General features: G+C 34.7%; 2 protein-coding genes and 1 long non-coding RNA gene across 4 annotated transcripts in view; 2 read left to right on the forward strand and 1 right to left on the reverse strand.

The window, feature by feature from the left end:
* Nucleotides 1-2,088: 2,088 nt before the first annotated feature.
* LOC149695173 (uncharacterized) lies at nucleotides 2,089-8,627 on the reverse strand. 2 transcript variants are annotated; one of them, XM_089867402.1, is made up of 9 exons: nucleotides 8,076-8,627; nucleotides 7,945-8,016; nucleotides 6,285-6,337; nucleotides 5,437-5,640; nucleotides 5,130-5,196; nucleotides 3,559-4,467; nucleotides 3,094-3,296; nucleotides 2,855-3,026; nucleotides 2,089-2,715 (listed from the first exon to the last, which is right to left on the reverse strand). In XM_089867402.1, exons 4-7 carry the CDS (start codon nucleotides 5,634-5,636, stop codon nucleotides 3,204-3,206), a joined length of 1,269 nt encoding a protein of 422 aa, XP_089723528.1. In that variant the 5' UTR covers nucleotides 5,637-5,640; nucleotides 6,285-6,337; nucleotides 7,945-8,016; nucleotides 8,076-8,627; the 3' UTR covers nucleotides 2,089-2,715; nucleotides 2,855-3,026; nucleotides 3,094-3,203. The 2 variants fall into 2 exon arrangements, with proteins under 2 accessions (XP_089723528.1, XP_089723529.1); XM_089867403.1 differs by lacking the exons at nucleotides 7,945-8,016; nucleotides 8,076-8,627 and having other exon boundaries at nucleotides 6,285-7,003.
* Nucleotides 8,628-9,579: 952 nt separating this feature from the next.
* On the forward strand, nucleotides 9,580-11,607 carry LOC149695174 (uncharacterized). Its single transcript, XM_089867490.1, has one exon. It carries the CDS (start codon nucleotides 9,580-9,582, stop codon nucleotides 11,605-11,607), a length of 2,028 nt encoding a protein of 675 aa, XP_089723616.1.
* A 2,580-nt stretch (nucleotides 11,608-14,187) lies between these two features.
* LOC149695175 (uncharacterized) overlaps nucleotides 14,188-17,582 on the forward strand; it is a 47,361-nt gene continuing 43,966 nt past the window's right edge. Inside the window, exons 1-2 of the long non-coding RNA XR_016382503.1 lie at nucleotides 14,188-14,202; nucleotides 14,284-14,306. This is a non-coding gene — a long non-coding RNA (uncharacterized LOC149695175). The remainder of the gene's footprint in view (nucleotides 14,203-14,283; nucleotides 14,307-17,582) is intronic.

Here is a 17,582-nt window from a genome sequence, read left to right on the forward strand (position 1 = left end):
CGTATATCTTAAAACCAAATAATAGATAAAAACGCATTCGCGTGAACCGATGGTGGAAGCCCTGCCATTGGGAGGCTAGACGTTTCTCGTAACCCTAGCCGCTCGCCGCGTGTATCTTGAAACCAAACGATGACGGTGGAAAAGAAGCCAGTATGTACTGACTGGCGTCCATGTGGAATGGACAAAAGACCTGAAGATGGTGATGCATAGAAGCTGGTGTCAATGTGGAATTGACGAAGAACAGAAGATGGTGGTATATAGAAGCTGGTGTCAAGGTGAAATTGACGAAGAACAGAAGATGCTGGTGCTTAGAAGCTGGTGTCAAGGTGGAATTGACGAAGAACAGAAGTTGGTGGTGCTTGGAAGCAAGCAAGTACAGACTAGTGTCCATGTGGGACGGACAAAGACTAGCATATTGTGGTCCTTAGAAGCCAGTTAGTAAAGACTGCTGTTGGTAGATGAATGGCCAAATTTCCGTGAACCGCGAACGCGTTCCGGAAATCGGGTATTTGTTTGCTCCGATTTGTAAACTGCGAACGCGGTCACGTGGGGTCTGACAGACAGACACACACACACACACCCATACATGTCCTACATTGCTTATGAGGACCGAGTTTAAAAAGTCACTTACGGGGACATTTAGAAAACGCAATATCTCCTCCGCTTTTATCGTAAAATCGAAAATATATTTCACTTTTATGACTTGTTTCAAATTGCATCTTAAAATGAATCCCAAATATTTTTAAAGGAAACTTTTACATAATTTTCTTTACATTCTTTATGGGGACCAAAATCTATGACGTATTTCCGGTTAACTTTGTCCCCGTAAGAATAGCAATACACTAATATTCTCTAAACTTGATTTATGGGTAACAAAATGTCTCAATTCAAAAGGAAACGGAATTTAATACGTTAATACGACAAGCATAAGGCGTAATCAAGTAGCTGATATTGTCAAGATTCATTTTGAAAACTTAAAAATAATACTTGTATAAATTTGGAAAAATCATAAATAGTAATACGAAACCTCAAGAAACAAACTATTAAAAACTTAAAACTTGGAACAATGATCCACCTACAAAATTTCAAATAAAATTCAATTAAAATGGTGTATATCAAAATTTTCATCAAGAACAAAAATCATTAAAGAATGTTGGAACAATGGCCTCACAGAGGATGGTAAAGTTAAATTTTAGAAACAATTAAAAAATATACAGGCCCTATTAAAAATAAAAATTATTTTTAGGGCTTTGTACGATACCTTACGAACCTTACTAATTTTCATAATTAGTCCACGTAAAGTATTTTAAAATCAAAAATTAGACACAAAATGGGGTAAATTATAAATTTCAAGTAAAAGGTTTTTTTGAATAATAATATTCACGACAACCTTCGAAGTTATCTTAACTTTTATTCATCCATATAATAAATAATAAAACAACGTTGGAAATGGGGTCCCCACAGCGGATGTAGTAATTCAAATTTAAACACAAAATGTTATTTATTACAAATTTCAATTTAACAGAAAGACATCAAAAACACGAAGATATTTCTACTTCGTTATATGATATCTAGATTAATCGCATTATTTTCACAAGATGCAAAAAACATGAAATACCGTTGGCTCAAAGGTCCCCGTAAAGGGTTTAAAAATCCAAAATTAGACACAAAATGGTGTAAATTTTAAACTTCAAGTTAAAGGTTTTTTTGAATAAAACTATACACGACAACCTTCGAAGTTAACTTTTATTCATCCACATGAAAGATAATAAAAAAATGTTGGGAATGGGGTCCTCTTAGCGATGTATTAATTCAAACTTAAACACAAATTGTGATTTACTACAAAATTCAATTTAACAGAAAGACATCAAAAACACGATGATATTTCTACTTCGTTATACGATATCTAGATATATCGCAATATTTTCACTAAAAGCAAAAACATGAAAAACCGTTGGCTCAAAGGTCCCCGTAAAGGGTTTAAACATCCATAATTAGACACAAAATGGGGTAAATTATAAATTTCAAGTAAAAGGTTTTTTTTGATCCCGACAACCTTCGAAGTTAACTTTTATTCATCCATATGAAAGATAATAAAAAAAAATGTTGGGAATGGGGTCCCCATAGCGGATGTAGTAATTCAAACTTAAACACAAAATGTGATTTACTACAAATTTCAATTTATTAGAAAGACATCAAAAACACGAAGATATTTATACTTCGTTATACGATATCTAGATAAATCGCATTATTTTCACTAGACGTATTGTAACAAAAAATACAAATTTTATCATAGGTGTTCTACCTGAACACTTGTTTTAACTCAGCATTCAATCATTTGCTGTGAAATTTAAGTGTAAAAAGGGTCCAAAAGAGACTTAATAGCCCTATTTGGCTTATTAATGTCAAGTAGCAAATACTCGAAAACCATTAATGTTTTGTTTAGTAAGGGAATATACTTTAAGTTAAAAATCCAAAATGAACAAAACCAAGCAAGCAATGCGGTTGAAAGTTCATTCGTGTTTACAATTTTTGCTTGGTCTATATAGAGTTCATATAATTCGCTTTGAAGAATTGATTTCCCTTTGTAAACGAGAACTGGTTCATTTTGGAGAATTTCCACAACTCCTTCGTCTGGTTGCTTGTGGAAGATCCTGTTATATTTTTCTTTCACTATGCTTGGAATTAGGAGGAGGGCTCCACATCGTTTTTTATCTAAAACAATACATAATAAAATATCAAGAATTGTTAGCAAAACATAAAACCTCGACAGTCAAAAATCACAATGAATTTTTAGCGAAAGAAATTTTTGACTAAATTTTAATTCACACAAGTGGCAAATAAAATTTATTACGTTTAATTTCAGCCAGATCGGTGCTTTCATTGATCTCGTTTGAAAGTTGGTTTTTGAAGTCTTTAATATTAGGCGGAGCGATAGTCCAAATTCTCTTCTCATACTTTACAAGAGATTGCAGGAACTTCATTTCGACATTTATTTTTTTAATTCGCTGAAACTCATGAAAGATCTGAAAATTACAATTATATTGGGTTAATATCAACTCTCATTGATAAGGAATAAATATTTTTTATTACTTGTTTGACATCACATAAGGCTGGGTATTCTTGTAGAATATCAGAGACTGAAAAGGATGCTTTAATTTTTCCAGCTCTGTCAGCAAATGTTCTTTCCATTTTTGAATTGATCAAACGATAGTCCACTCTATTTTTTTTAATTCTTCTTTCATTTGTTTTATGTGTTGCTGGATGCTTCTTTCATCTTCAAAAGATGGTGGTATCTATTTTTTATTGTTTGAAATTACGTGAAATTCAAAATTATTAGGTCAGATGTTTTCTGCAACATGTTTCTAGTAAATGTAGGCCTAAAATCTATAAACATGTTAAATGGGTGGAAAGATAGAGGCAGAAGACTTTGGGTATATGAAAAAATCAGGCGCTCTTGCCAATGAACTTCATTCCCACGTACGTTATCATTAATTCTGCTCGATTTGTCTCAATTGGTAAGAGCACCTGTGTACAAGATTAATAAGAGTATCTAACCTCAAATCGAGATATCTGCGACTGCGTTCTTTTTCTCGAGCTTTTGGTTTTGTGCGGAAGGGATGAGGAGATAGATTCTTTTTCAGCAAGGTACTTGTCATCATCATTCGCCCTCTGACTGTGTTCTGTTACCCTTACACTTGAGCTTTTATTTGAACGAAGGTCTTTATCTCTCAAATTAGCGTCTTTATCTCTCAAATTAGCGTCTTTATCTCTCAAATTAGCATCTTTATCTCTCAAATTAGCGTCTTTATCTCTCAAATTAGCGTCTTTATCTTTCTCCTTAGCGTTTTTACCTTGCACATTACTGTTATTATCATTTTCTATCATGGTTTCATCTTTTTCTGTCATGTTTTTATTTTTTTCTATCAGGCTTTCATCTTTTTCTATCAAGTTTTTTTCTTTTCCTATCATATTTTTGTCTTTCCCCTTTATGTCCCTTTCTTTGCAACTAAGCTCCTTACTATTCTTGACAACATTTTCAGACAGTTCTATATCACTACTATCTTCGATTAGGTCCTTGTCATCTCTATTTAAAACTACCCCATTCCCTTTATTCTCATCATATAATTCCATATTGGACCTATTATCATCTTCACTTAACTGTTCCAGGTATCCGCTATCGTCTATATTTATTTCAACACAATTCCTCACACTGTCATCCCCATTAAATTCCAAATTCTTCATATTGGCAGCTTCTATTAGCTTTACCCCACTAGCATCTCTGTTCAAATCACTCGAAGCCGCTCCTTTTTCCGTTTTTTCGTGTTCATCTTTTCTAAATTTCTTAAAATCTAATTGCGCCTTTGATCTCCCGTATAATTTCCTATTTTTCTCAACCACTTCGTTATTCTTAATATACTTTCTAGTGTTTTTGAACTTATTTCTAAGAAGTTTAATCCATTTTACCTGTAAAGAAAACCAAAAAACTATATTCTACTTCTGTCTCTTGTCTTCCTTTTTTTTTCTCAATAAATCCTTTATCATATTTCTTTTAATATTGCTATTCCCTGCCTTGTTCTTTAAGGTGGGTGAGGTGGGTTTCTAGGGCGCGTTTTGAGGGTAGAATTGCGCTAAGGCATGAAAATGCCATAAATATCACTATCCACTAAGATCAAAATTGAAAAGATATTCTTGTGCTCTTTATGAGAAAAGAATACCGCTTCTGAGTTGTCGCGGACAAACATCTTTAAAAACCCACCTTATGTGGAGAGAACTTTGTTGAACTTTAGAACGTATTCAAATACGAACTGACTCGCAAGCATGTTAGCAAGTGCAACCCGAGAGGCCATTCACGTACAAGTTATATGTTTGACTGTACTAAAGTGATTAAACGTAATCTTTAAAAGCGAAGCCCTTAACAGCACTAAAATTAATACCCGTAACCCTTTATTATTGAACGGAAATCTGAGTGATTAGCCCCTCGGTGCAATCCTGCATTAAAGCAAAAGCCGAGAACGAGGGCAGGAATTTTTTTTAACTCTAAAAATTGCAAAAATGTCCATGCAATTGGTATAGGGCTATTTCGGTCAATATCTTTAGCTCAATTAAATTAAGTTCTTAATTATTACCGAATTCCCAAGATGCGGTAACTCAACTGCCAATTTTGTTGCGACGTGCGCATGCGATGGAGGATATCTTTAAATAAAGAAAATTTAAAGCGGTGCTAAATTGATTATTACAGTTGAAGAAACTATGCGGAAAACGTGTAAGTCAACGTGAAGAGCCGACCAAAATTAATACAAATTTTCCGAAATCTTCCACGCGCGTATAATTTGAAATGCCAAACTTGAAAGATATTAAGTCTGAATTGTTAAACGTTTTCGCACACGTTTTCCGTTCAATGCCTTAAACTGTCTGTTATAAATTCTCACTTACATCGAATATTTCAAAATTAGATCACTATACAATATGTTCGTAAGTTCCCTATCCGTTCTTGCTTTTTCCTGCTTGCTTAACAGGTTGTACCTTTCTTCGTCAACCAAAGTCGAACTGAATACAGGGAGTTTGTATTCTAACGCGAACTGTGCTCTTGTTACTTTGGCCTCCTCTTGGATCACATGTCTCTCCGCTTCCATAACACTGTAAAACTTCAGCATTACAGCCAACCGTTATACTAAATGTTGTTCTGCTCTTACAACCAGTTGGTGCTGACAAGAAATACATCGCTGAGACTTAAGTGAAGAATTTTTTTCATCTACTAGGGGTCTTAAAACATGAGTAATAGTGTTATCATAAGTGAAATATTTTGACACAAAGGAAGTGAAAATTTTTGTCACGTTTTTCATAACTTGGTGACAATAAGTATTTTTGGACATTAATGCACCTTTATCCTCGTAAAACATAACGCGGTGAAATTTGAGTCAGCACAGAGACTGGTTGTAGGATATTTAATCAGGGTTCCCTAATGTTGAAAGGGGTTCTATACGCTCGTAAATCACAGTGGCGCATGTACAACATGGGACTTGCCACGTCTATATACAGTTACATCAGTGCTACTACATATGATAACGTCGTACCCTTCTATCTCCTACCTAAGTGTCATCTACCATACCAGGCTGAGACTACTCTCGAGACCCTAGATTTTGACCCCTCATAACATTCGGGATCCCTGATTTACTTGTAGAAAGTAATCTTGCTTGGATGGGAAAAATTATAATTTTCCAATGACGAAATGCACCTAAACGAGAATACTTTCTATAATTGCAGACTGAGTGAATATGTACCAAGTTTCCTCATTTACTGCAGTCGAATTTTCTGTAGTTCCAATGACACCTGTCTTTATATTTATATCAATTAATATATTTCAGAGTAAGTGGTGAGCAAGCGCACTTTACAGTATAGCGCAAGTGAAGACAAAATTATGCGTAATGTTAGACTTCATTGGAACAAAAGTAGCGCATGTAAATTGCACTTGAACTGGGGTATATTTCGAAAAATGTATTTAGTTCAAGTTGAGCATGCGAAATTTTCCCCGCCAGCACGCCGATGATCAGCCCTTTTATAATATCAGTGCTACGTAAAGAAACTCTTGAGCCAACGTTAGAGTATGCCAGGGTTCATACAACCTTTTGAAAACCAATAATTCCCTAATATTTCCAGGTACAATACAACCTAACATTTTTTAGATAAACCCTGACTGTCACTATACGATGGAGTAGTTTATTTTCAAATAATATACAAGAAAATTACTCAATCCTCACTTCCCTGTTTTCCCAGATATGTATTTATAGTATATTTATAAATAGTAATTGAATTGAAAGTTGTGAAAAAGGTTAGGTTCTAAAAAACAACATCGTGCGGATGGGCAACGCAGGTATCTTTGCTAGCACTAAATATATTAAATTCCCCTGAAAATTACTTAATTGTTAGCTATTTTCCTCATATTTACAGGTTTTCCAGGTATGTATCAACCCTGTCTAATCCCCTCTTACCAAAGCGCACTCGGTCTTTTCCCCTCTCTTTCGCGGAAGTTGCTTTTTTTTTTTTTTTTTTTGGCGACGCTCAGACCGCGGACCGGGCACGAGAAAGTTTCCGTGACTTGCACCTTTTTTGGGGATGGCAGCGCCAGGCATAGCTCTATGGTGTTTTACCAGTTTATAAGCGAAAGCTGCCATCCCTTGAACTCTCTTTTTTTTTCTAGGCGCCCGCGATCTTCACGCCCCTTTGACATCTCTATTGAAAGGGTTCTTCTCAAACTCGCTTTACAACTTTACATAGTATTTTTTTTGTAGCTTATTTTATTTTACTTTAAATTTGTAGTAAACGAATAAGAATTATTTAATTTAAAAAGGTATTAGAATTATTTTAGAAAATTAAATTATTTAAAGGAATTAGAGTTATTCAGAAATTAAACTTCAGGGAATTAGAACTATTTAGAAATTAATCTTAAGGTTTTAACACCGCTCTATTTCTTGGAAAATCAGTAAGATCTTCGTGAATGGGCAAGCTTTCGGGGGGGGGGGCTGGCAAAGCTTTCTATTTCGAAATTTACCTTGAAATGTCAGGCTGTCAGCAGTTACAAGCCTGGCTACCCATTAAGTCTCTCAGATGAAAGGTTAGAGATAAGAGGAAGACAAGCTTTTTACAATCTAACATTTTTAAGTAAATTTGACTAGGCCTATAGTAGTTTTCACGTTCCACCAGTATTTCCAGCCCAGGTGTGAGGCAATTTCAATCAAGAGAGAGATCAGAGAGGCTAGTAGATATACTTTAATTCAGTTCTAGAGAGAACTGCCTCACTGAGGATCTGACAACACTGCAGTGGAGTTAAAGCTAAGACAGAAGGAAGGAAATATCTCTAGCCCCTTTAGCAAAAACTATGAATATTAGGGCATAAAATTTTGTTGTAACATTAAGCAGAAATTAATAACTTTAAAAACTTACTGCATTTTTACTATTCTCATTGCAATTTTGAGGTAATCTATTTTTACTTGAGTCATCATTAGAAAAAATTATCTGTTAAAGCAGTGAAATTTAGAAACAACTGACGCGTGTATTTTGTATTAACAACAAACCTCGCTATTATCTTTTATAACTTTTATTATCGTCTTGTCTTGAATTGGTGAATTATTATTTAAATCAACATATTGTTGAAATTCATCATCGTATGCCTAAAATAAATTAACATATAGGTAACTGTTTTTCTTACAACCATCTTGTATTATGAATATGTAATTATCCGCAATTAACGGAAACTAACAGAAAAAAACCGTAATGGTATAAATAGGCTGACTTACTTGGTAAATAAATTTGCCATCTTTTAAGTCGCAAAACAATGGATCCATTGCAATGGCGTCTTTTACATCAGAAACGGTGGGCTGATCTACATGTACGTTCAATCTTCGATTGCTTTGTCCATAGCTGATTAAGCAAACTATCTTTGAACTCATATCTAATAATCCGTAATTCAAATTGTTTTTCAATAAAATATCTAAAAAACCGCAAACTGACGAGTAACCGGTTCCTAAGCGAAACACGACAGTCACGAAACGCGGCCAATGTTTAATTTTGCGCGAACTGTATTGACGATGGGGCTAAGATGGGAATGAAGTCACAAGTGATCGAACCGACGAACCCCCAAAATTTTGGCGCGAAAACGTTTGGCTAGTTTAGAAGCCTTTATTCCGAGGGGTCGGTCATTCACGAAATCCCGTAGGCTACCCGCGAAATCCAACTTAAGAAATCCGAAATCAATAACAAAATCAGAAATCCGGAAAGTATTGAAAGATCAGAAAAGAAATCACAAAATCAACAAGGAAATCACAAAATGAGTAAAGAAACAGCGAAATCCATTTCAAAATTCACGAAAACCATTACAAAATTCACGAAATCCGTTACAAAATTCACGAAATCCGTTACAAAATTCACGAAATCCGTTGGATTTTATCGAATTTTGAAATCAAACAAAATCCGACGAAATCCAAAGAAATCAAACAAAATCCGAAGAAATCAAATTGGATTTTGAAATCCCGTACACTCATTCCAAAACGTCCGACCCCTCGCGGGGCACGTTTGGAGGGCACCTACTATTTGTTCTTTTAGGCCCCCAAACTTAGCTCGCGGGGTTAGCCTTGAGAAAGACAGTTGAAAGAGAACAAATTTCCAAGAAAATACTCTTTTTCGCATCAAAATGTGGGCTTAGTCATTTCGCAAAATAGGTTTGAGGAACGCTGCTCAAATTATATAGTACACTTCTGTTTATATTTTAATTATTGCTTTATTTTGAATGGAAGTAATGTAAAAATAAATTTGATCATGAGTTCAGTTAAGCTATATAAATGCGGAAAATGTGTATTTTTTGCAAAAAAATATACTCTTTTAATTGCTCACGTAAGAAAAATACATGGGAACGAACCAAATTTTTCTGTAACTTGCGGATTAAATAACTGTGGGAAATGTTTTAAGAACGTTGAAAGTTATAGAAAGCACGTTTATAGATTTCACAGAAATATAATAAGCGAGGAAATTGCTCTAGCAAGCAGCAACGAAAATAATTCCGCGCAAAGTGATTATGAGGACATGGACTATAATGCAAATGAGAGTGCTCATTCAGAAAACATTTCGGACGTAGATGAGCAACCCGAATGTAATTTCAAGCCTCCGGACTTAAGAGAAACTATAATGAAACTCATTTTAAAATATAGAGAAATGCACTTGCTACCAAGAAGTGTCACGGAAAATTTGACCAATGATTTATTTCATTTATGCATAAATATTCTTGAGGACCAGGTATCTAAAATAAAACACATCCTTCGAGAAAATAATATCGAGCTTAACGAAACCCAGTTGCTTAAGACAACTAACGACTTTCGTGAGGTATTTTCAAGTGTAAATACCAGTTATAAAGTGTCGTCGTACTGCACCTCTGAATTGAAAATGGTTCAACCTCAACAGTTTTCATTTACTCAGAGCGTGGACAGAAAAAAACAAAGCGTTTTTCATTACGTTCCAATTTTGAAAGTGCTAGAGGGAATCTTCAGCAAAGTTGAAGAACTACATCGCCAGGTCAATGTCGAACTAATTCCTAATAATTTAATAGCGCATTTTCGTCAAGGTGAAATATCGAACGAGATAATAAAGAAGAACGACTCCGATTCTGAAACTATACAACTTCAATTATACATTGACGAATTTGAAGTTGTTAATCCACTTGGTTCGAAAAGAGGAAAACAAAAACTTACCGGGTGTTATTTTTCCCTTTTAAACCGTAAGAATCAATATAGGACCAAACTAAGTGATATCCATTTAGTGTTTCTGGTAAAATCAAAAGACGTCGACGATTTCGGATGGCACGAAGTATTTCGTCCACTTTTTTTCGATTTGGAAAAACTGGCTACAGAGGGCATTTATGCTAAATGTAAAGATAGAATTCTTCGGGGATTTGTTAGCATATTTTCCGGTGACAATTTAGGACTACATAAACTTGCTGGCCTAAATGCGAATTTTAACTCGGGTAGAATTTGTCGATTCTGTATGACTGAAAGAAGTGACATAGGAGAAAGGTTTTCTGAATCAGAAGTCCAGCTTCGTACTTTAGAAATGCACAAGTATCACTTGGAATGCTTAGCGCTTGACGAAAAAGAAGGTTCTATTAACGGGGTACGTTCTGAGAGCCCTCTGCTTAGGCTTAGTTACTTTGATTTAACCAGACAACTCCCAGTAGACATTATGCATGATTTACAAGAAGGGATCATAAGTAAAATTCTTAAACTGGTTCTGTCCAAATTCATTTCATCAAGCGGGATTTCTCTTGAAATATTAAATCAAAAACTTTCTGATTTCCCTTACGGAAAGTCAGAAAAAAACACACCTCAAATTCAGGTTAGAAATGCTGTTTTGGGTAATGGACAACTTAAAGGCACAGCCACGGAACTCTTCTGCTTATTTAGACTATTACCTCTGATCTTCGAAGAATACATTACTAATGATAACCCATACTGGGGGATATATATTCAGCTTAGAAAAATATGTGATTATTTATTCTCTCCTTCGATACCAAAGGAATGTTTGTCTGATCTTGAAAATGAAATCAAAGCGTTTCTCACACAAGTTATAGAGTTTTGTGGTGATGAGTTTTTAACACCAAAATTTCATTATCTAATTCACTATGTTGGTTGCATTAAAAAATTTGGCCCTCTTCGCTATATATCGTGCATTCGGTTCGAAAGCAAGCATTCTTATTTTAAAGCCATTACCCTAACTTGCAAAAATTTCAAGAATATCACAAAAACTCTATCGCACAAACACCAATTTTACCAGTGCTATAACTGGTTGTCAGAAAAAACGCCTTGCATTGAACACACATCATTAGGATCATTCATTGAAAAATCAACACTGCCTCTTGAAATCAAAACCCAACTTAGCCCTGATTTACCCAATCAATTATATTCTGTTAGAACGGCAATTTACGACAGCATTCAATTTGCTATTGGAAACCTACTCGTTTACGAGCTAACTTCGTCGTCAAATCCAAGATTTTTAGAAATGAAGTTTATATTCTCCGTAAATAATCGCTTATTAATAGTGGGATCTCTTTTAAACTGTTAAGGGATTTCTGAACGTTTACATTGTTATGAACTTATATCGCAACAGTTATGTGAATGGAGGATTATAGAAGCGGGTGTATTTACCAATTACCATATGGTAGACAAGTACCAAATTGGAGACAAAACTTACATACCCATGCGATATGGGTGTCTATCCAACCTGAATTATTTCTAAAATACTTCCCAAGTCGTCAATTTGATTTAATTATAATTGATTTTTGGACGATAATTTTTACAAATGTGACCAGCCTTTTAAAAATTTTAACTTTTGGTTTTACATGGTTATACTTACAAGTTTTATGTATGAATATATTTATCTTATTTTTTAATTCGATTAACGTGGAACTTGTAAAATTTGGCATAATATTTTCGTTTACCATATTAAATATTTATTTGGACATTTTGACTTTTTTAATTCTTGTTTAAAAAGAGAAAAATTACATTTCATATGAGCTTTAAATATTGCATGACATAGTTTAATTCATTCTATATACTTGGATGTAGGTATTTAATGTGGAACTCAAATCAAATTCCCTCGTCAACTTCTTTGTTGTTCCTCTCAGTTAACCCCATGGGGTGAAGGACGCTTGAATGCTTTCTCCCTTAGTCCCTATATAAATGTCCCCCTCGCAGGTGACCACACTTTCTTGCTATATTGTATATAACCCTCGATATAACCAACCCTATTTCTTAGGTTCTTTTTTTCTATTTTTATTTCTAAAGCAAAAGCAAGTAACTGTGACTGAAAACCACTGAGTATTGTATATCTAAAATATCTTTCGTCTTCTCGAGAGGCGCGACACTGTTTCTTAGACTAAGAACTTCAGATTTAAAAATAAGAGGAAATCAACTTCTTCAAGGGAGGTTAAAAAGGAAAATCAAGTGTTTTTTATCGATTTTTCTACTCCTATCAAACTTCTGTGTTAAACATCCGAAAAATATATCCGAATGCTTTTAAAAATCAAAACAAATTCAAATTTCAACCATAATTCAAACGTAGCACCCCTGACCAATCGTGAACCACCCCACCTTCCCTCGTGAGAAGTGGTAAACATTGTATGCGACATTAAAAAAGACACGGAAATTTTATTAGAGGGAAGGTGGGGTTATTCAATTGATAGGAGGTGCAACTTTGAAATCATCGATAAAATATAAGTCCGTTTTTGGATATATTTCCTCGATGTTACACTATGAAGCATCCACAAAAAACACTTCACTTTTCAATTCACCCTTCCTCAGGTGGTGAAATTGTATGGTCGAAAAAATCGAGGGAATGAACCCCTCGGTTTTAAAAAATTCTGGGAAGCGGGTGGGTTAAGCAGCGTGTATTGAATGGGCCACATTTTCTAGTGAATACCTTCGTCTCCCCGTTTATTCCTCCCGTCGAGCGAACCTTCCTTGGAAACCTTGTACTGAATGTACTAGATAATGCTTTTACTGTAAATAAGGAGTATACTATAGAGTAATGGCAGTTTCCAAGCTTTGACTTTATTAAGGTCTATGGACAAATAACATGGGGTGCTGCTGGTCTATTGACATCTTTTCAAGCAAATTCTTTTCTCGAAGATAAAATCTGACCTTTTTCGATAGGGGTTAGAGAAAACACACCTTTATATATCTACGTATATATATTTGGCCCCGCTAATTTTCACGTGACGTCACAATTGAGAGGTCCATCATGTCAAGGAGTTATAGCCGCGATCCAAGGTTGAATGAAAAGAAAACCTAGGTTTACAGCTTCAGATGGCAGAAATCTTCTTTAGTAATATTGTTTTTTTTTCGTTCCCTTTCTTAATACTATCGGCTTTTACTCTACAAAATGTAGCGGAAACCATACGGGCTGAAGGGAAGCAGAATTTTTGCAATTTAAGGTTAAACATCCTACTTTTAAGGCGTGAAAAAGTAAAGAAGCATATTTTACTCCATTTCTCAAATAACACAGCCATATCCATAAATGGAGTATGAAAGGAATAATTAAGAATTACTCAATTTTTATATCCGTTTCCGGTGTGCAAAAGGAATCAATTTCTTTATATACCATTTAACACCTATTTCATACAGTACCTTTATAAATGTTAAATGGAGTATTTTAGCGGTAAATATGAATTACTCCTTTTTAAAATACATTTGGGTAGTGAAAATGGAATCAAATGCAGTATACACCATTTTGACACCTTCCCGTACAGTACCTTTTTAAACCCTAAATGGTGTATGAAAGGAATCACTAGTAAAATACTCCATTTTTTAACACCATGAAAGGTGTAAAAATGGAATAAAACTTTATTTACTCCATTTTCCTGATTAGAAAACACCATAAAAGGAATAAACATATATCTTTACACCCCTGATACACCCTTAGAACACCATCTTTTTTTAGAGTGTAATTCCAAAATTTTGAAAACTATTCCTCTAAAGGAAAATAGAAAGGCTAGGACTGAATAGGTGGAACAAAGTATCTCTGACATAAGAGATGAAATACCAAAAGACATTCCACAGGAGGAATTAATTGAATATGTACCAAAGAAATAAATTGGCCATGGATAGGCAACGAAATCTGATGTAGAAATTATTGGGGAACAACAAGAAAACGTCATTAGTAAGTCCAGGTTTTGTAGAGATTCTCTATATTCAGTATTGGCTTTGAGAAATAGTGGATTTAACAATGAAATTAAACAAGTAAAAATAGAAAAAGAGCTCCAGGTAATATTTGGTCTTTAACAAGCTGTAGATTTGGCAAAGCGTGTGCTTAAAAATTTCAGTAACAAATATTCTGTGAAACAGTTTATAGCACTGGAAAATATTAATCTGGGCAGTGGGATGTACATTACTGTTGTTTCTATGCGAAACACTGAACTTGAAAATGATCCTTTTTGGTGTATGTATACTATTTGCTACATGAAAATCAGTTTCCAGAAACTATCAGATTTTTCTGGCAAGAGTATGTTTGTAAACATTTGCAAATGGAAAAATATTTTGGAAGTGTAGCTGTACTGGGCGATTACACTGACAAACATTTCACAGAAATTGCCTATGACGAAAATTGGTTGCTATATTCTCCGGCCCAAATCCTCGATGGTATAACTCGTTCTCAAATTGATGTTGAAAATTTTAATCTTGCAGGTTTGCAACAACAGTTGAACGATCTCATTAATTGCAAATCAATTGAAAAATTTGATGAATTGCGTGCTCAATTTGAGGTAGAGACCTGGGTTAACATTTCTGAGTTTCCTCATTCTGTTATTGACAATGCAATGAGAAATCACGCTATCGGAGCTCAATTTAAGGCGTATGATGCATTTAAAGACCAAATGCCTTATAATTAAACGTCAGAAAGATTTAACGGCAATTTATTGCATGAGATCAAAATTAAAAATCTCCATTTTGACCAAATTGTTCTAATTTTTCTCTTCAAACAGCTGAAGGCAATTCAAGAGTTTAATATCGCTTATGTTAAGAAAGATAAAATGAATCCAAAGAAAATAGTCAGTTTCTTTCCCATTAAGTTTTGTTCAGATGAAGATATTATCAAGTGTGTTGTCATGGGAGCGTATCCCTCTGATAAACCTAAGGCACTTAAGAGACCCAGAGTACCATCTTCTCTGAAAACACTGGGAAAATTGTGCCCAAGTTCTGACGTTTATTATGTTAGAGACCCTTACGAACTGGAAAGAATGAATTTTGTGAATCTAAATGATGTTGAACAACCATGCAGTTGCACGTCCAGAAATAAAAAATTGTGTTTTCACATTTTAGCAGCGCACATGTTTTCAGAAAGAAATCCGGAAACAATTTTAAAACATAATAGAATCTATCAGCTTAGTGATCTAAGCAAATCAAAAAGAAGAAAGGCAACATGCATATCTCAATTGTTTGCTGACTCCACCCAATCCATTAAAATGGACTTGAATGCCTCGTTTACAAAAATTTTGCTAACTCCCTGTATTGAAGAAGCGGAGAAAGATTTGTCATTCTCTCCAAGCGCATTATCAGATTCGAAATCTTCAATGAAAGCGTCAAGACGCAAGCTTCATTTTTGATGAATTAAATCAGACGAAAGATGATTACTCTCAATCGGGATGTGACATCTCTGGTGTTAAACACGTAAGCTCAAACAACTCTTCTTTACGAAACAGTGAGGAATTTATTGTTCATCGGATTGACAAATGCAATGGAAATTTGATAGATGAATTTGATTTCGTTTCATCAAAAAAAGGGGGCTTTTGGGACATAGACAAAATCGTCTTCAAGAAAATTAATTTGCCGGAAATTTGTAAAATTCCGAAATACGAGACTTTGTTACCTGGTGAATATATATCAAACTACGTTTTAAATGATTGTATGTCAACAATTGTCAACAGATTGGATATGAAAGATCTCGTGCTAGCCGTTAGCAGCGATCATTATATTAGGGCGTTTTACAGAAATGATACGCTTAGTCTACAGTACCTTCTTCAATTTCTCATTGGAGAAGAAGCTTGTAAAAAATCTGTTTTAGCCGTTTTGATTCCCAGAAATCCCAGTCGAGACGATCATTGGATGTTGGTATTAATATTTTTGGAACAAAACGAAATTCATATTTTAGATTCGATGAATACATCCATTAATGAATTGTTAAAGCCTTTGCAAACATTGATTTTGATTGGATCGTATAGCCTGGGGTATAGTTGTGATCCGAGTGTTTGCTTGACAGATTGGCACTTTATTATTTATCAGGATTGCCTTAAGCAAACAAATCATTATGACTGCGGATTATATACTCAATTGGCATTGTACTATTTTCTTAAGGGAGAAGAGGCAAAAACCATTCAAAGTGAAGATGGTCGAAAATGGTTGTATAGCATTTTGAACGGGTCATCCGAAAAAGACAAAGATGAAAATATGCCAGACGGGAATTGCTTTAAACCAGAAATAATTAAGGCTATTGAAAACAGGATTAATAAAGCGGTAGTTAAAATTTCAAGTAAAGACACCCAAAACCAAATGAAGGGTTGGTTTTTCGATAATGCCCAGAGTCCTTATTTGCCTAACCAAGACCATACCTATGCCCATTTTACAAAATCGGTTTCAGAAAATATACCTAACAAGTTCAATTACGCTGAAATTTCTTCTGAAATACGCGAATTTGACGATATTTATAAGTCAAATGAAAAAAATGAAACACAAGTGTGTTTTCAATCCATTCGGGACATCAAAGTTTCACAACAGGGCAACACATCACCCTCCAAAATTGGACTGCCTAATGGAAACGATAAAATAGTAGAGTCTGTTATGGAAGTAGTGCAAAGTGAAAGTACTTCGCAGTATGACACCTCGACCTTGGGTTGTAGATTTCCGAGTAAAAACGATGAAATCATTGAAGGCATCCTTAGGAAATGGAACTACAAATTAGAGACATTTCCTTTTGACACAATTGATGAAACTCTTTTTGAAAAAGATCCAAATCATGCAACTCTTCAAAACGGAAAGTTCATTTGCACGCACCTTTTAAATAAAGCTACAGAAGTGTTAGTAAAATCGACAAAACAAACCTACGAGCCCAACATGGAAGAATTTGATTTACCATTGCCAACTCATATGTATGAAAATGCATACAAAGGCCTAGTAATGTTCAACTCGAATAAAAACAATGATTTACTACAGCGCGTTATGGCGTTTTTGCACTTACATGAAGCGGCAAATAAAGATATGATTGTCATCACCATGGTCGATCAACCAGGAGTAGAAAGAGTACATTGTTTTTTTTTGGTGTTATCCATTTCAAGGAGAAGTGCATTTATGTTTTGGATCCTAAAAGAGAATCTTTTAAAATTGCTACATCTCATTATAGAGCTCTGCTAGCAATTTCGTGGATAGCTCACAGTGTAGCTAAGATCAACTTCTACCCTAGGAAATGGCGTTTTTTCAAAAGTAATGATTGCGCTTTGCAACCAAATAACTTTGATTGCGGCTTATGTGCTCGCTTTTACATTTATGCCA

Source organism: Phalangium opilio, unplaced genomic scaffold (genome assembly GCF_054372755.1).
Source record: "Phalangium opilio isolate 3A_F unplaced genomic scaffold, DU_Popi_V2 ptg000022l_1, whole genome shotgun sequence".
Classification (NCBI taxonomy): domain Eukaryota; kingdom Metazoa; phylum Arthropoda; class Arachnida; order Opiliones; family Phalangiidae; genus Phalangium; species Phalangium opilio.

Excerpts from the sequence above, each read along its gene's own strand:
- LOC149695173 (XM_089867402.1), bottom strand. The coding sequence starts at position 5,636 with ATGGAAGCGGAGAGACATGTGATCCAAGAGGAGGCCAAAGTAACAAGA. Across the intron at positions 5,197-5,436 it reads CTAATTTTGAAATATTCGAT|ATATCCTCCATCGCATGCGC; the intron begins GTAAGTGAGAAT and ends CTTTATTTAAAG. Across the intron at positions 3,297-3,558 it reads CGCAGATATCTCGATTTGAG|ATACCACCATCTTTTGAAGA; the intron begins GTTAGATACTCT and ends AATAAAAAATAG.
- LOC149695174 (XM_089867490.1), top strand. The coding sequence starts at position 9,580 with ATGGACTATAATGCAAATGAGAGTGCTCATTCAGAAAACATTTCGGAC.